Below are 17,603 nucleotides of genomic sequence, written 5' to 3'. Positions count from 1 at the left end.
CCACGGGGCGGAGAGCCAGAGCGCAGTCTGGGCCCCGCGTCCGATATGGAGAGCGCGGCGGCGGCGTTCGCCAGCCGCAACAGCAGCCTTCGTCGCCGCCGCGGCGTCTTGCACTAGATCCGGGAAGCCTCCGCCCGACCGTCATCCTTGCCATCGCCGCCGCCTCCGCGCCCTGCATTGGGATGGAGTAAGAGGCCCTGCAGCCCGGGAGAAGCGTGCCGCGCCTCAGACGGGGCCGGGGCCTGCTCCCGCGCCTGCCAGCTCAACCTGAGGAGGCGCCTCCGTGTCCGGAGATGGAGCTCGAGTGCAGGCCGCCTGCCGAGCCGCGGGGCTAGACTGAGCGCCGAGTCCCGCCTCGAGCGCCCAAGCCGCCGCGTTCTGCGCCCTGTGGTCGCTCCGGACGAACTCGAACGCTGGTTTCTCTCTCTCTGTTATATTTTTGATCTGGAAGTCTCAGGGACGGAGGGGCGCCAAGGCCCCATGTGTGGGAGGATTGCTTCAGCTCCACAAACTTGCACGGATTTAGGTTACTTGTTTGGCCAGTGGTTCGGCTCTGATTTCTTCCGAATTGTTGCAAATTCGCCATCGTTCCCTGGCTGCTTACAAAGTTGGATCCGGAATTTCTTTTCAACCAGGAGCCATTGGTGTCGAAGTGTCTGCAATGAACCCCGTGAATGCTACTGCTCTCTACATTTCCGCGAGCCGCCTAGTGCTCAACTACGACCCCGGAGACCCCAAGGCGTTTACTGAGATTAACAGGCTCTTGCCTTACTTCCGACAGTCCCTTTCGTGCTGTGTTTGCGGTGAGACGCTTTTTATTGTTCCCTTTTCAATGCTTGTTTTTAAAAAGCCTTCTGGGCAGTGGTAACGTGAGCGGGTTGACGGCCTGGTGGTTGGTATTAAGCTTTTGTTATTTGTGCAGCGCGGTACGGTCATTAGTTTGAAACTTGCCGAGGGACTTTTGCCTGGTGTTTCAGAAAGGCAGAGAACCCTTTCAGACCGCTTTGTGCAGCGGCGTTAACGTTCAAAATGGTTTAATTCACCTCGGTTCATCTGGTGGTGGTGGTTTAAGTGGGGGTAAGATGCATGCACAATACTTTTTTTTCTTAAACCTTTGCCGCGGGAGCTGATTTCGTACTTACGGCGGTTAAATAAATGTGGTTAAACATGATGAAAACATGCACATGTGGGCACATGTGGCGTGTTTGCATTTCCCCAAACTGGTGTTACGTGGGAGTGGTGGGCTAAGCTGATGAACCCACAGCTGGAGAACCCGGCGCGGAACTTTGCCCCAGGTTCCTCCACAAATGCTTTGACGGTTTGACGGTTAACAGCGAGCCGGGGAAGGCTGGTGGTACTCGAAGTGCTTTTTAGGTGGTGGGATTTTTACTTACCACTTTTTCATTTTGTGGTTTAATATACTTTGGCTTTGTCGAAGGTTATTTTAGATGTTTTTGTTAAAAAAAAAATTAACTCGTCGTGGGTAGGATACTTTTATTTTCAAGATAGAAGAGAGATGTTAAATTTTCTAAGGAAAATATCTGAAAAGTGATAATTTGAGTGTTAACTGTGCGTGTGTAATAATTACTTGCTTTTCGAAAAACCTGGACTGAAACGTTAATACAAAGGAAAGGGCAACTGGCAAAGCAGTAATATGCAGGCTCCACTTAATATTCTACCCTAAATTTTGAAGTTTTGATGATCCACTTGTTTAGTCAGAACCTGGGAAATTAAGGCACGTTAAGATTTCCACTTTATTAAAAATTAGATAAAGGAAGAAGAGTAATTTGGGACAGTGTGGCTGAAGGGAGAAATAATATTCATTTGAGGTTTATCCAGCATTCTCTGTCTAGATCTTGAAGCAAGACACTGAATGGGTGCAGAAGAGGTGGCAGTGGTGTTTTTTGCAAGACAGGTACTTAAGGTCATAAACATTTAAGTAACTGAGTAAGTCATTAAGTGCTACTCTGACTGGTAACAGACACTTAACACCTCAGAGGAATAGTCGCCCAGGGCAAATCACCTAACTGCCCTGGGCCTCAGTTTCTTGATGTGTAAAATGATAATTTTCGGCTAGATTCAGTTTCCTTTCAGGTTAAGTTTTACAAATGTAAGTATATCAAGAATTTGCCTGGTTTCATGGTAACCTCTCACTCTACTCCCACTTTTATGGAGTGCTTTTTTTTTTAATGCCCTCACGTATTTTGATGGTTTGGGGACTGAGGAAATGGAGCTGCCATAACTTCCTTCTCCATATATATATTTTTTTCTTTTCCTTTGTGCCGGCCGTAGGGTGCTACTATGGTGAGGTAGGGGGAAGAGGAAGGGCCCACTCTGTCCTGCTGAAACAGCATTTGAGAGTGATGTCATTATCAGTTAACATTTGTAGAATCTGGTAGGTCCCCTGTTTACTAGGTGGGTGAGACTTAGCTCTCTTATTTAAGTGGGAAATGGTAGTTTTGAGTTGTGTAGACCACCACTATCCTAAAACTATTAAGAACCTCAGAGGTTTTAAGTTCCTATTAATAGCTTTCGGATAGTAGTGGTGGGCTAATTGAACATATTCCCAGGTTGTAACCTGGACTTTCAATAATGGCATTAAAGATAAAACTACATTTAAAAGTCCAACTGGAGCCTTTTTTATTTTTATTTTTTGTCAGTCTTGGCAACACAAGGAATTTTTCTGACAGGGCTTTCTTATTTCACATCATCCTAGGAAAAGATCGTGAGTTCTGCTTTTCCCTTATAATTGAGTAGCTGGCATGGTTTCAGTAATAGGGATGTAGGTTCAGGTTTTTTTCCTCCCATCTCTTTGGACGTAAGTGTGTGATTATAAAGAGAGAAAAAAAATCAGTTATTTGAATTCAGTCTAGCATTTACATATCTTTGTAGCAGGTATGTACTAGACTTTTTTCCTTAGCTGAAAAGCATTAGTGCATTCAAATTAATGTGTGGATGTGCAGTCTTATTTCATGAAGATAATACACATGTAAAAATGAAGTTTAATTCTGTTGTAATGCTTAATTAGGGAATTTGTTTCAACACGTCCTGTAGATTTGACCCGCTACTACCTTTTCATCCTTTTATCCAACTGTGGTTTGACATAATTTCTGTTTTAACTGGATTGATATTTTTGTCTTTTCAAACATGCTTTATATCTTCCTTTTTTTTTTTTTTAATCTTTGCTTTCTTAAGTTTCTTCTGCCTAATACACTACTTTTTTCTAAAGGCCTGACTCAACTCCCTGCCTCCTTGGTGAAGTCTTCCTTACTCACTGCAGCAAAAAGTTACCTCTGGCCAGGTGCCTGTAATCCCAGCACTTTGGGAGGCCAAGGTGGGTGGATCGCTTGAGGTCAGGAGTTGGAGACCAGCCTGGCCAGCATAGTGAAACCCCATCTCTACTAAAAATATAAAAATTAGCTGGGTGTGGTGGCAGGTGCCTGTAATCCCAGTTACTCAGGAGGCTGAGGCCGATCTCCAGACATTGCTTGAACCTGGGAGGCAGAGGTTGCAGTGAGCTGAGATTGCACCACTGCACTCCAGGCTGGGCAACAGAGTGAAACTCCGGCTCAAAAAAATAAAAAAGTTATGTTTGTTCTCTAAACCTTCTGTAAACCTTTGTTCCAGTCATAAGGTGTTTATAACTTCTTTCAGTGCAGATTTTATATCAATCTGATTCTCCTGATACATATAATAAACTTCTTAGGGAAGACACTGTTTTTTTCTTTTACAGTTTATTTTTTCTGCTTCACACTCTTTCCTGCCTAGTGACTTACGTGTAGGTGTTTATGACAGCCTCAGAGGAAGAGGTGAGGGAGGGAAAAAGCCCTTCAAACTTTGCAATTAGGTTGAAATTTGGCTTTTACTTACCGTGTAGGCACATTGCTTTAACTTTTTGCCAGTTTCCTTTATCTTTTTCAAGTTTGTTTCTCTAAATTTGTGTTATGTGTGGGCTTATTTTTAAGCGGTTTGAAAAAACTTTATTGAGACAGGATCTTGCTGTGTTGCTCAGGTTGGAGTGCAGTGGTGCAATCCTAGCTCACTGCAGCCTTAAACTCGTGGATTCATGCAATCCTTCCACCTTAGCCTCCTAATTAGCCAGAACTACAGGCATGCACCATCATGCCCAGCTAAAGTTTTTGTAGGGATAGGGTCTTGCCGTGTTGCCCAGGCAGGTCTTGAACTCCTAGGCTCAAGCTATCCTCGTGCCTTGGCCTCCCAAAGTGCAGGCATTATACAGATGTAAGCCACTGTGGCTCCTGGCCTGAAAAAACTTTTTTTTTTTTTTTTTTGAGACGGAGTCTTGCTCTGTCACCCAGGCTGGAGTGCAGTGGCGCAATCTCGGCTCACTGCAACCTCCACCTCCTGGGTTCAAGCGATTCTCCTGCCTCAGCTTCCTGAGTAGCTTGGGATTACAGACGCACGCCACCACGCCCAGCTAATTTTTGTATTTTTTGTAGAGATGGGGTTTCACCATGTTGGCCAGGTTGGTCTTGAACTCCTGACCTTGTGATCCACCCGCCTCGGCCTCCCAAAGTGCTGGGATTACAGGTGTGAGCCACCGTGCTCAGCCTGAAGAAAGTTTTTGAACCCATGAGAACAAGTCTACATATTCAGTGTCTGGCACGTATTAGGTACTTAATATTCCCACTTTTGCACAGTAGACAAAGGTGGGAGGAGGTGAGGGAAGAGACTAAACTATCAGGTCAATTATTGTCAAACCTAGATTATGCATTGGCAGTTACAGTTATTGTTCTTTGATATGTTAATTAGCTGATTATCACTGCTTGTTTTTCAATTGCTTTATATATTTAAACGTTCTGAAGCTTCTAGTAAATGGGATAGCCTTGCTGTAGAGAATTACTGTACTTTCTAGGCCACAGAATGTGACCAAGACAAAAATCATTATGGGTACTATTTTTAAAGTGTCGATTTTTCGCTCCTGTTCTAAATGTTGGACTTGCTTTATCGGAAAGTAGAATTGTTTTTTTCTTTTGATAACATGAGACTTGATAAATTCTGGCCTAAGGATTTTATGTTTTCATTAAACTTGTAACTGTTTAAATGATGTAACAAGTCTGATGTATACAGTCAAAAATCCTGTTAAGATTGGAGGGTCATGTTAAATGGAAAAATATTACTCTTGGAGATAACTTGGAAATTATCATGGTCAAACTCGGGAACATGAATATTTTCCTTTTTTTTTTTTTTTTTTTGGAGACAATCTTGTTTTGTCACCCAGGCTGGAGTGCAGTGGTGCAATCATAGTTCACTGCAGCCTCAAACTCCGGACCTCTGGCGTTAGCCTCTAGAGTAGCTAACACTACAGGTGTGCGCCACGACACGTGGTTGGCTAATTAAAAAATTTTTTTTGTAGAGATGTGGCCTTGCTGTGTTGTTTAGATTGGTCTTGAACTCATCTGGCCTGGGTCTCCTAAAATGCTGGGATTACGAGTGCGAGCCCCGGTACCTGTACTATTTCTTTATTGGTCACCTGTGATGTTCTAGCTGCTAGGATAGAAAGATGAATAAGATACATAGCACAGGCCCATATATATTGGTCAGTGTTACGGGGAAGACAAGTAAACCAACAATTGGCCAAGTACTGAGTAGAGGCACTTAAGCTATAACAAACCTCATGTGTCACGATAGAAAAGTTAGTAATTTTTTATTTTTGAGACAGGGTCTTGCTATGTTGCCCAGGCTGGAGTGCAGTGGCATGATCTCGGCTTACTGCAGCCTTTGTCTCCCGGGTCCAGGTGATCCTCCCACCTCAGCCTCCCAAGTAGCAGGAACTACAAAAGTGCACCCCCGCACCTGGTTAATATTTGTAGAAAACTTACCAATTAACATTTTGTACATGTAAAGTTTCAGAAATTAACCATAAAAGTGTGTTTATTTCTGTAGAGTTTGTTTTGGAATAGCTCTTTGGTCAGAAGTTAAACATTGGTGTTAAAACAGAGTCTATTTTAACAGTTTTTTCTTAGTTTACCTGTTTTCTGATCTGGGAAGAATTCCTTTTTTTTTTTTTTTTTTTTTGAGACGGCGTCTTGCTGTTGCCCAGGCTGGAGTGCAGTGGCGCCATCTTGGCTCACTGCAAGCTCTGCCTCCCGGGTACACGCCATTCTCCTGCCTCAGCCTCCCGAGTAGCTGGGATTGCAGGCGCCTGCCAACTCGCACGGCTGATTTTTTGTATTTTTAGTAGAGACGGGGTTTCACTGTTAGCCAGGATGGTCTCGATCTCCTGACCTCGTGATCCACCCACCTCTGCCTCCCAAAGTGCTGGGATTACTGGCGTGAGCCACCGCGCCCAGCCTCTGGGAAGAATTCTTTAGAACACATTTATCTAGTATGCAGGTAAGGAAGAACTCTGTTTACTTAGTAATTTTCTTGGTAGATACAATTCAGCTGTAGATAGCAGATCTATTTTCTTAGCTGTTTTTTTTTTTTTTTTTTTTGATTTTTCTCGAGACAGGGTCTTGTTCTGTTGCCCAGGCTGGAATGTGGTGGCATGATCACAGCTCACTGCAGCTCGACCTCTTGGGCTTAAGCTGTCCTCCCACCTCAGCCTTCCAATTAGCTGGGACTGTAGGTGTGCGGTACCATGCTCGCCTTATTTTTGTGTTTTTTTTTTTTTTTGGTAGAGACAGGGTTTCGCCATGTTACCCAGGCTTGTATGATCTCTTTTCCTAAGAAAAATCTATGAAAGTTTTAAAATATTTGCTCCTACTCGGGTATGTTTATGCAAGATGCCATTGCCTTAGGGAAAGGACTCCCTAAATGCATTGTTCCCAGTGCTGAGATGAAAAGAGGTTTGATTTGCAGCCCTTTATCTTATGATAAGTTGAAAAGGTAATAATAGTTTAAATGTTGGTTCAAGGCAGGCAGTATGGTACTGTAGAATTAGGCAGATGAGATTGTTTCAATCTGGTAAGATCTGGTAGGTGTGGGGCTTGAGCTGGGCCAAGAGAAATGGTGTAGTGGATACTTTTTTTTTTTTTTGAGACAGGGTCTTGCTCTGTCGCCCAGGCTGGAGTGCAGTGTCTCGATGTGGGCTTCAGCAAATCCTCCCACCTCAGCGTCCTGAGTAGCTGAGACTACAGGCATACGCCATCAATGCCCTGCTAATTTTCAAATATTTTGTAGAGATGGGGTTTTGCTGTATTGCCCAGGCTGGTCTTGAATTCCTGGCCTGAGGCAGTCATTCCACTTAGGCCTCCCAAAATGCTAGGATTATAGGCATGAGCCACTGAACCCAGCCTGTTAGTGGACTTTTTTTTTTTGGAGACGGAGTCTTGCTCTGTTGCCAGGCTGGACTGCAGTGGTGCCATCTTTGCTCACTGCAACCTCCGCCTCATGGGTTCAAGCGATTCTCCTGCCTCAGCCTCCCGAGTAACTGGGACTACAGGCATGCCCCACCATGCCTAGCTAATTACTGTATTTTTAGTAGACACGGGGTTTCACCATATTGGCCAGGATGGTCTCGATCTCTGTACCTCGTGAACCCCCCCAGCTTGGCCTCCCAAAGTGCTGGGATTACAGATGTGAGCCACCGCGCCTGGCCTAGTGGACATTTTTAAGTAAGACCTGAAGGAGAAAACCTTTGGCTTGTGTGAACAGCAGTAAATTGGGTTTATCTGGAATGAAGAGCCCTTGCCCTATAGTGGTTATTCAGGGGCCTTTTGTGTGGAGAGTTTTGATCCCAGGCTAAGGAATGTGACATTCACCCTGTAGACCTGTTTCTTTCTTTCTTTTTTTAAAAAATATGTTCTACAGGCCACCTGAATCAAAATCACCTAAAAGCTTATTAAAATCCAGATTGCTAATCATCACACCAGACTGATTGAATTAGAATCTCTGTGGACAGGCCCTTGTAATCTGCATTTTAACTGCCCGTCTTGATTGGGATGAGAGGATTTGCAAATCAATGTTATAAGCATTTGAAAAACAATGTTTAAGTAGGATAGTGGTACAATTGAAATTGTTTTAGAAAATATTAATTTGGGGGTCAAAAAAATTTTTTTTTTTTTGAGACGGAGTCTTGCTCTGTTGCCCAGGCTGGAGTGCAATGGTGCGATCTTGGCTCACTGCAACCTCCATCTCCTGGTTCAAGCTATTCTCCTGCCTTAGCCTCCCGAGTAGCTGGGACTCTACCGGCATCCGCCACACCCAGCTAATTTTTTTTTTTTTTTTTGTATTTTTAGTAGAGACAGGGTTTCACCATGTTGGCTAGGCTGGTCTTGAACTCCTGACCTCAGGTCATCCTCCCACCTCGACCTCCCAAAGTGCTACGATTACAGGTGTGAGCCACTGTGCCTGGCCAAATATGGTTTGTTTGGAGTCTCTAATAAGAGGATTCTTTAATGAGGCTTGAATAGAGTGGTGGGAGTGAAAAGAAACAGAACAACATAAAATGAAAAGGGAACATTTGATCGTTCTTACGGTTATCATAACATTTTAATTTGAAATGTGTTATCTTTGTTGTAGTTGGGTTTATCTCATTATGAATTGATTGAGGGGTTTTCTAGTCTTAAATTGGTGAGTATGTCTAGCACAGTGCTTTCACATAACATATACTTGATAAAATGTACAGCTAATCCTCCATATCTGTGGGTTCTGCATTCGTGGATTCAACCAACCTTGGATCTAAAATATTTGGGAAAAAATTGCAACTGTGCTGAACATGTATGGACATTTTTTTGGTCATGATTCCTTAAGCATTACAGTATAACAACTACTTACATAGTATTTATATTGTTTAGGTATTATAAGTAATCTGCAGATGATTTAAAGCGGCAGTTCCCTACCTTTTTGGCGCTAGGGACTGGTTTCATGGAAGACTATTTTTCCACAGGGTTGGGGGATGGTTTCAGGATGATTCAAGCACATTACATTTATTGTGCACTTTATTTCTATTATTACATTGTAATATGTAATGAAATAATTACACAATTCACTATAATGTAGGATTAGTGGGAGCTCTGAGCATGTTTCCCACAAGGGTTCCATCTGGGGATGATGGGAGACAGTGACAGATCATCAAGCATTATTCTCGTAATGAGTGTACAGCCTAGATGCCTTGCATGCACAATTCACAATAGTGTTTGTGCTCCTATGAGAATCTAATGCCACTGCAGATCTGACAGGCAGAGCTCAGGTGGTAATGCGAGCAGTGGGGAGTGGCTGTGAAGCTTTGCTTGCTGGGCCCAGTTCACTTCCTGCTCACTTCCTTCTGTGCAGCCTGGTTCCTAACAGGCTAAGGACCGGTGCCTGTCCATGGCCTGGAGGCTTAGGGACCCCTGATGAGAAGAATAGAGGAGGATATGCTTAGGTTATGTGCAAATACTATGTCATGTTATATCAAGGACTTGAGTATCTGCAGATTTTGGTATTCAAGCGAGATGCTGGAACCAATTACCCACGGATATCTAGGGACAATTATACAATGGTGTTGAAGAACTGACAAAACTTGGCAGTTTGACACAGATACATGGGAAGAATTGAAGGAGTCAAAAGGTCACTTAGTTCATATCAGAAATGAAGTAAGGAAAGATGTTGATTTTTGGGGAACCTGAAGAGTTGAGGTAGTCTAGGTTTGAAGTAACGTAAGGATAGCCTAGTTAAAGAATTCTTCAGGGATTTTAGCAATATAGTCGTGGTAATTGAGCTAAATATTCTGCAAAATAGCCATGCTGTTGTTTTGACAACCTCTTTTAGAAAAACTTTTTTTTTTTTTTTTGCTTCCATTTTGCCCAAGTTACCTTCTCTGTATGTAATTGTCTCCATTGATTTTAGTTTCGTGCTTCTGAAATAATTCAGAAAGCCTTTGATAAAATTTTGCCCTTCAGCGTTGGAAGACAGCTTTGTCATTCCTGAGAAGTTGGGTCCTGGCTGGGCGTGGTGGCTCAGGTGTGTAATCCCAGCTCTTTGGGAGGCCGAGGCAGGTGGATCATCTGAGGTCAGGAGTTTGAGACCAGCCTGGCCAACATGGCGAAACCCTGTCTCTACTAAAAATACAAAAATTAACTGGGCGTGGTGGTGCGCACAGGAGAATTGCTTGAACCCAGGAGGCGAAGGTTGCATTGAGCCGAGATTGCACCACTGCACTCCAGCCTGGGCGACAGTGAGACTCTGTCCCTTCCCCCACCCCTGCAAAACAAAACAAACAAAAAAGAATTGTGTCCCAAGTTATTCTGGTAGCATCCTTGTTGTAGTTTCCTCTAAAAGTGTGATTTTTGTGTCTATATCTGTAGTATTTTAGATATGGTTAGATGAAGTTATCTTCTATGATGACTTGAATAAATTAATTTTTCTGTTTCATTTGTAAGATGAGATTGGATTAGAGCATAAATTTTGTTGTGAATTTGATTTCCAGACTTTTTTTTGTTTTTTTAGCTTTGTTAAAAATTTACTGAATTGGGCTGAGTGCAGTGGCTCACGCCTGTAATCCCAGCACTTCGGGAGGCTAGGGCTGGCGGATCCTTTGAGGTCAGGAGTTTGAGATCAGCCTGGCCAACATGGTGAAACCTTGTCTCTATTAAAAATACAAAAAATTAGCCAGGTGTGGTGGCGCATGCTTGTAGTCACAGCTACTTGGGAGGCTGAGGCAGGAGAATTGCCTGAACCTGGGAGGCGGAGGTTGCAGTGAACTGAGATCCTGCCACTGCACTCCAGCCTGGGCTACAGAGCAAGACTCAGTCTCAAAAAAAAAAATGAGTTGGTGGTTACTGTTTCCAAACCTAGACCTCACATAAAAATCCAAATTTTTAGGCACTTCCTGGAAAAGTATGAGGTTTTGCAACAGTGGAAGCACTGAATTGGAAGCATTCCATTATGACATAGCATCATTGGCTAGATTTGAGAGATTGGCTTTTTTCTTTGGTGGCAGGAGTATGTCCTCTTCAGTTTGTCCTTGGTCACACCTAACGTTTGTCCCTTTTTTTTTTTTTTTTTTTTTTAACCTTTATCTGCTTGCTCCTGTAAGAATTTGGGTTTGTAATTCTCAGGAATGAAGGATTTATCCAGGCCCCTTCTTGTACGCTGGAGGTTGTTCAGAACCATGGAATTCTTTTTGTTTGTGTGTCTGTTTTTTTGAGATGGAGTCTCGCTCCGTTGTCCAGGCTGGAGTGCAATGGTGCGATCTCGGCTCACTGCAACCTCCACCTCCTGGGTTCAAGGGATTCTCCCACTTCAGCCTTTGGAGTAGCTGGGATTATAGGCTCCTGCCATCATGTCCAGCTCATTTTTTTTTGTGTTTTTATAGAGACGGGTTTCACCATGTTGGCCAGGCTGGTCTTGAACTCCTGACCTCGGGTGATCTGCCTGCCTTGGCCTCCGAAAGTGCTGGGATTACAGACATGAGCTACTGTGCCCGGCCCAGAACCATAGAATTCTTTTTTTTGGACGGAGTCTCACTCTGTCGTTCAGGTTAAAGTGCAGTGGCACCATCTCGGCTCACTGCACCCTCTGCCTCCCGGGTTCGAGCGATTCTCCTGCCTCAGCCTCCCGAGTAACTGGGACTACAGGCGCCCACCATCACGCGTGGCTAATTTTTTGTATTTTTAGTAGAGACGGGGTTTCACCGTGTTAGCCAGGATGGTCTCGATCTCCTGACCTCGTGATCTGCCCGCCTTTGCCTCCCAAAGTGCTGCGATTACAGGCATGAGCCACCGTGCCTGGCCAGAACCATAGAATTCTAATGATGTTGTGATCTTCAGTTATTTTGTGAAATCTTATTACCTGGATAAGAGTCAGGATTGCTTTATCTTGTTTGGCAGTTAGAGAACAGTTGTTGATTCACAATATTTCTGGTCAGTTAAAACATTTTCACAGGTTAGTCGATAGTATTGTTCATTATTTTCTGTGTTCTTACAGACTTTTGTAGTTTTGTCAGTTATTGAGTTGAAATCTCAACTATATGTGTTTTCAGTTTCTCTTCAGAGTTTTATCATAAGTTTTTGCTTCATGTATTTTGAAGCTCTGTTAAAATAACGACCATTTTAATAACTTTGATTTTTCTAGCCTGGGCAACATGGCAAAACCCTGCCTCTACAAAAAATACAAAAATTAGCTGGACATGGTTGATGCGTGCTTGTAGTCACAGACACTTGGGAGGCTGAGGTGGGAGGATTGCTTGAGCCCGGGAGGCAGAGGTTGCAGTGATCTGAGGTCGTGCCACTGCACTCCAGCCTGGGTGGCAGAGTGAGACCTTGTCTCAAAAAAAAACACAAAAAAACAAACAAAACTTTCATTTTAAAAATTTTTCGTAGAGGTGGGGTCTCCCTGTGTTTCCCAGACTGGTCTTGAACTCTTGGCCTCAAGTAATCCTCCTACCTTGGCCTCCCAAAGTGCTGGGGTTACAGGAGTGAGCCACCACATTTGGCTTAATATAAATTTCATTTTTAATGTTGTTTACTAATTCTATCATCTTTCATTTTCTGGGTTTGTTGCTCACACTGGTTTTTCTTCTCATCATGGGTTATATTTTCCTGCTTCTTTTTTGGCCTGGTTAATTTTCCAGCTATTGTGAGTTTTACCTTGTAAAATTTTACTTTGTTGCTGAATATTTTTGTACTATAAATATTCTTGAGCTTCATTCTGGGATGAGGCTAAGTTACTTGGAGACTTTTTGATTCTTTCAAGGCTTGATTTTAAGCTTTTGTTCAGCAGAGTCGCAGCAGCTTTTAGAGACTAGTTTTTCCATGCTGCAGAGGGCAGGAACCTTCTGACTACTCATCTGATGCCTTGTGAGATTCTCACTTTGGGTAGTGGAAGGAGGAATTACTCTGCTACTTTGAGTTATGGGGATTGTTTCCACTGCTTCTTTCTGGGGCTTCTCTGGTAGTTTACACGCATGTGCTAATTAATCAGTATTGAGCTGAAGACTTGAGAGGGACCTGGTACACCACTCTGGACTTCTTTCTCTCTCTTTTTTTTTTTTTTTTTTTTTTGAGACGGGGTCTCGCTCTGTCGCCCAGGCTGGAGTGCAGTGGCATGCTGGACCTCTTTCTCTGTGCAGCTCTCTCATCTCTGTGCTTCGCTCTGAGAAGTCCAGCTGCCTTGGCTTCCAGCTCTGTCTTCTCAACTCAGGGGAGCTTTTTTTCTTTTTCTGCACCCCCCCCCCCACCCCCCACCCAATCCAGGCTTTGGATTCTCCCTCCCTGTGCTTTTTGGCCTGAAAAGTATTCTCAGGCAATAAGCTGGGATGGTTGTAGGGTTTATATTTGTTCCCCCTTTCAGGGATCACTGTCCTGTGCTGGCTGTTGGTCAATATTTGAAAACCTATTGTTCTATTCTGTTTTTTAGTTATTTCAGTTAGGAGAGTAAATCTGATTATTCCATTTTTGTCTGGAAGCAGAATAAGATGACGTTTAAACCTACATTTTATACAAAGCCACTAGCCATATGTGACAATTTAAATTTTGTCTAATTAAAAGTAAATACAATTTAAAATCCAGTTCTTCTGTTAATCCTTAACATTGTAAATGCTCAGTAGCCACATGTGAGTGTAATGGCTTCCTTATTGGACATTGCAGATATAAAACATTTCCATTGTTGCATAAAGTTCTATTGGACAGTGTTATAACATTTAAAGAACTTAGATTTGTTCTTGAAAACTGTGTGAGAAATTTGCCTTCAGTGTTTTCATCTTGTTTTTTAAGTTTTGATTTAAAAAAAAAAATTTAAATTAAAAAATTTTTTCTTCAGACCACATAAGTTTTGATTTTATTCTTATTTATTTATTTATTTTTTGAGACAGAGTCTCACTCTGTTGCCGAGGCTGGAGTGCAGTGGCACTGTGTTGGCTCACTGCAACCGTTTCCTGGGTTCCAGCAATTCTCCTGCCTCAGCCTCCCAAGTAGCTGGGATTACAGGCGTCCACCACCACGCCCGGCTAGTTTTTATATTTTTAGTAGATACGGGATTTCACCATGTTGGCCAGGCTGGTCTTCAACTCCTGACCTCAGGTGATCCACCTGCCTCAGCCTCCCAAAGTGCTCAGATTACAGGTGTGAGCCACCGCGCCCGGCCAAGTTTTGATTTTAAAACATTGAGCTGGATGGGGTTGTGAACAAATTTTTGGAGCTTACCATTTACAGACCTCTAGAACAATTTCTTCACCTTAGTAATCGGGCCCAAGAAGGTGTTCCATGGTGGTAGTGAAAGGGCTTCTGTTACTTTAGAAGAAGAGAAAACATTTTAACTGTTTATCTTTCTTTAAAATGTGAAGAGATGTCAAATGAGCATGAGACAAATAATGGTGCCGTAACCAGTTAATAATTCAGCTTAATCCTTCCGTCATGAAGGTTTCATATTGTTTTAATCTTAGTCATGTATTTTATTAACTCTTACTCATATTGTTTCAGTACTTCAATAGATCAACGGTTAGAAACAAGAACCATTAAGAAAATTAAGTCGATAATGAAATACTAGATGATGAGCATAAAAATGTAAATGATTCTAAATATTTGGTTCATGATTTTTGTTACTTTTTTCTTTTTTTTTGAGATGGAGTTTCACTCTGTCGCCAGGCTGGAGTGCAGTGGCGCAATCTCAGCTCACTGCAGCCTCCACCTCCTGTGTTCAAGTGATTCTTCTGCTTCAGCCTCTTAAGTAGCTGGGATTACAGGCGCCACCACGCCTGACTAATTTTTTTTTTTTTTATTTAATAGAGATGGGATTTCACTGCGTTGGTCAGGCTGGTGTTGAACTTCTGACCTCAGATGATCCACCCTCATCTGCCCCACCGCCCCGCAAAGTGCTGGGATTACAGGCTTGAGTCACCGCGCCCGGCCAACTCCTTTTTCCTTTCCTTCCTTCCCTTCCTTCCTTCCTTCCCTCCCTCCCTCCCTCCTCCGTCCTCCCTCCTCCCTCCTTCCTTTCCTCCTTTTCTTTTTTCTTTTCTTTTTTTTCTGAGACGGAGTCTTGCTCTGTCGCCCAGGCTGGAGTGCAGTGGTGCGATCTTGGCTCACTACAATCTCTGCCTCCCGGGTTCCAGCAGTTCTCCTGCCTCAGCCTCCCAAGTAGCTGGGATTACAGGCACCAGCCTCCGTGCCCGGCTAATTTTTGTATTTTTAGTAGAGACGGGATTTCACTATTTTGGCCAGGCTGGTCTTGAACTCCTGATCTCGTGATCTGCCTGCCTCGGCCTCCCAAAGTGGCTTTTGTTCTTTATAAGTTGTCTGTGTTAACACCCTATATCTTAACAGGTCCTTGGTAATATTTCAAAAAGTAACGTTAAAAAGAGAAAATACAGTGCTACCCAGTATTGCTTTTTATTTTTGGAGACCAGAGACTATTCATATTTGGAATGTGTTATTTGAAGTGTTTGTAGATGCCGTTTTGAAGTCACTTTTAGCTTATCACTTAGTAACAAAATACAAAAATTGTTAAAAATTTTAGTAGGAAACATAAGAAGTCCAAATATCAGGGTACATAGGCAGTTTTGCCCCTGTGTAATGTATTCCATTTTAGCCTACATTTTTAACATTCATGAGTTTACAGACAGGGCATGCCATTTTATTTTTATTTATTTATTTATTTTTTGAGACGGAGTCTCGCTCTGTTGCCCAGGCTGGAGTGCAGTGGAGGGATCTCAGCTCACTGCAACCTCTGCCTCCTGGGTTCAAGTGTTCTCTTGCCTCAGCCTCTTGAGTAGCTGGGACTACAGGCCCCCGCCACCACACCTGGCTAGTTTTTGTATTTTTAGTAGAGGTGGGGTTTCACTATATTGGCCAGGTTGATCTCAAACTCTTGACCTCAGGTGATCCACCCGCCTTGGCCTCCCAAAGTGCTGTGATTACAGGCGTGAGCACCATGCCCAGCCCAAGATAGGCCGTTTTAAATAGATATGTCAACAAATGCATTTTAAAACTTAATTTAGATAAAAAAATTGTCTTTGTATGCTGTGTTAAGGTGATCTTTATAGTATAATCTTGCCTAATATGCTGATTAAAAGTAGTTTTTTTCCCTTAAAATCATTTAATCACATCTACTACTTAAATGATGAAATGTCCCCAAGAGTTCTTATTACTGTGGAAGATGACTTCAAGGGAAGAAAAAGTTAAAAGTATTTTTAGTGATTCCTAATCCTGGTTGTTCATCAGAATTTGGGAAGCTTTTAAAAAATACACATTCCTCGCTGGGCAGGATGGCTCATGCTGTAATCCCAGCACTTGAGATGCCAAGGCAGGTGGATTGCTTGAGCCCAGGAGTTCAAGACCAGTTTGGGCAGTATAGTGAGACCCTGTCTCTACCAAAAAAATAAGACATTAAGGATGGTGGTGCCTGCCTGTAATCCCAGCTACTTGGGAGCTTGAGGTGCAGGGATTGCTTGAACCCAGGAGGTTGAGGCTGGTTTGAACCATGATGGTGCTGCTGCACTCCAGCCTGGGCGATAGAGGGAGACTCTGTCTTTAAAAAAGAAAAAAGTGAACAAAGTGAACACCTGTGACCAAATTTGAACACATGGTTTATGACCATTACACCAAGACTGGTATAGGTAATTGGGAGGCTGAGGTGGGAGGATTGCTTGAGCCTTGGAGGTCAAGGCTGTGGTGAATTCTGATTGTGCCACTGCATTCCAGCCTGGGTGACGGAGTGAGACCTTGTCTCTTAAAAAAAAAAAAAAAAAAAGAAAACCAACAAAATAACTACATTCCTGGGCAGCATCCTCAGATCTGGAGTAGGCCATGTAAGTGATACTGATAATAACCCTTTGATGGTAGTAGTGCTGTCTTGGAATACTCCATGTGTGAGGTTAAAAAAAAGTGTGTGCTGGCGGGGTGCAGTGACTCATGCCTGTAGTCCCAGCACTTTGGGAGGCCCAGGTGGGTGGATCACCTGAGGTCAGGAGTTCGAGACTAGCCTGGCCAACATGGTGAAACCCTGTCTCTACTAAAAATAAAAAAGTTAGCTGGGTGCCATGGTGGGCGCCTGTAATTTCCCAGCTACTTGGGAGGCTGAGGCAGGAGAATTGCTTGAACCTTGTGAGGCGAGGTTGCAGTGAGCTGAGATTGCAGCATTGCATTCCAGCCTGGGCGACAGAGTGAGACCCTGACTCCAAAAAAAAAAAAAAAAAAAAAAAAAAGGTGCCAGTAAATTTAAGCAATGCTGTCTTAAGTTTTTTGACAGCTATAGAATATTCAGTTTTAAGATGCTAATGTATTTTGGGATTGGATCTTGATTTATGTTGGTTTATTGATTAATGTTTGTTCAGGTATGAATCAACTTAATGTTGCCTAATTAGTCTACATTATCTTATAGGTAATAATTTTGTGAGTGGCCGTCATTGCTTTGCCAAAATAGGAAAATAATGGAATATTATAAAAGTGCTCTGTAACCACAAACATTCTATAAAAGCCTCCTCTACTTAGTTATTAAGATAAACGATGTCTGGCGTTCTCTTTTAGTTCTTACCAGAATATGAAATGAAGCATGGCTTGAGTATATGAGTATGTTGTGGGTCTGAGTGGTTATACATATACATCATCCATTTAATAACCTATGATGAGTCTTTGTTTAATGGTAGTTGACTAGTGAAACTTATTCGTCAAAAGTGCTTGTATAAAGTACTGACTTACCCAAAGATGATTCAATACAAA

At 42.8% G+C, this 17,603-nt stretch overlaps 1 protein-coding gene across 1 annotated transcript in view; it reads left to right on the top strand.

Moving 5' to 3' along the window:
• Nucleotides 1-17,603, top strand: part of MSL2 (MSL complex subunit 2) — a 46,980-nt gene continuing 29,377 nt past the window's right edge. The window contains exon 1 of the mRNA XM_054480619.2: nt 1-803. Coding sequence (XP_054336594.1) covers nt 662-803 — 142 coding nt within the window. The 5' untranslated portion in view covers nt 1-661. The remainder of the gene's footprint in view (nt 804-17,603) is intronic.

Source organism: Pongo pygmaeus, chromosome 2 (assembly GCF_028885625.2).
Source record: "Pongo pygmaeus isolate AG05252 chromosome 2, NHGRI_mPonPyg2-v2.0_pri, whole genome shotgun sequence".
Classification (NCBI taxonomy): Eukaryota; Metazoa; Chordata; class Mammalia; order Primates; family Hominidae; genus Pongo; species Pongo pygmaeus.
The sequence above is the reverse complement of the archived record's forward strand: the minus strand, read 5'-3'. Positions and strand labels throughout refer to the sequence as shown.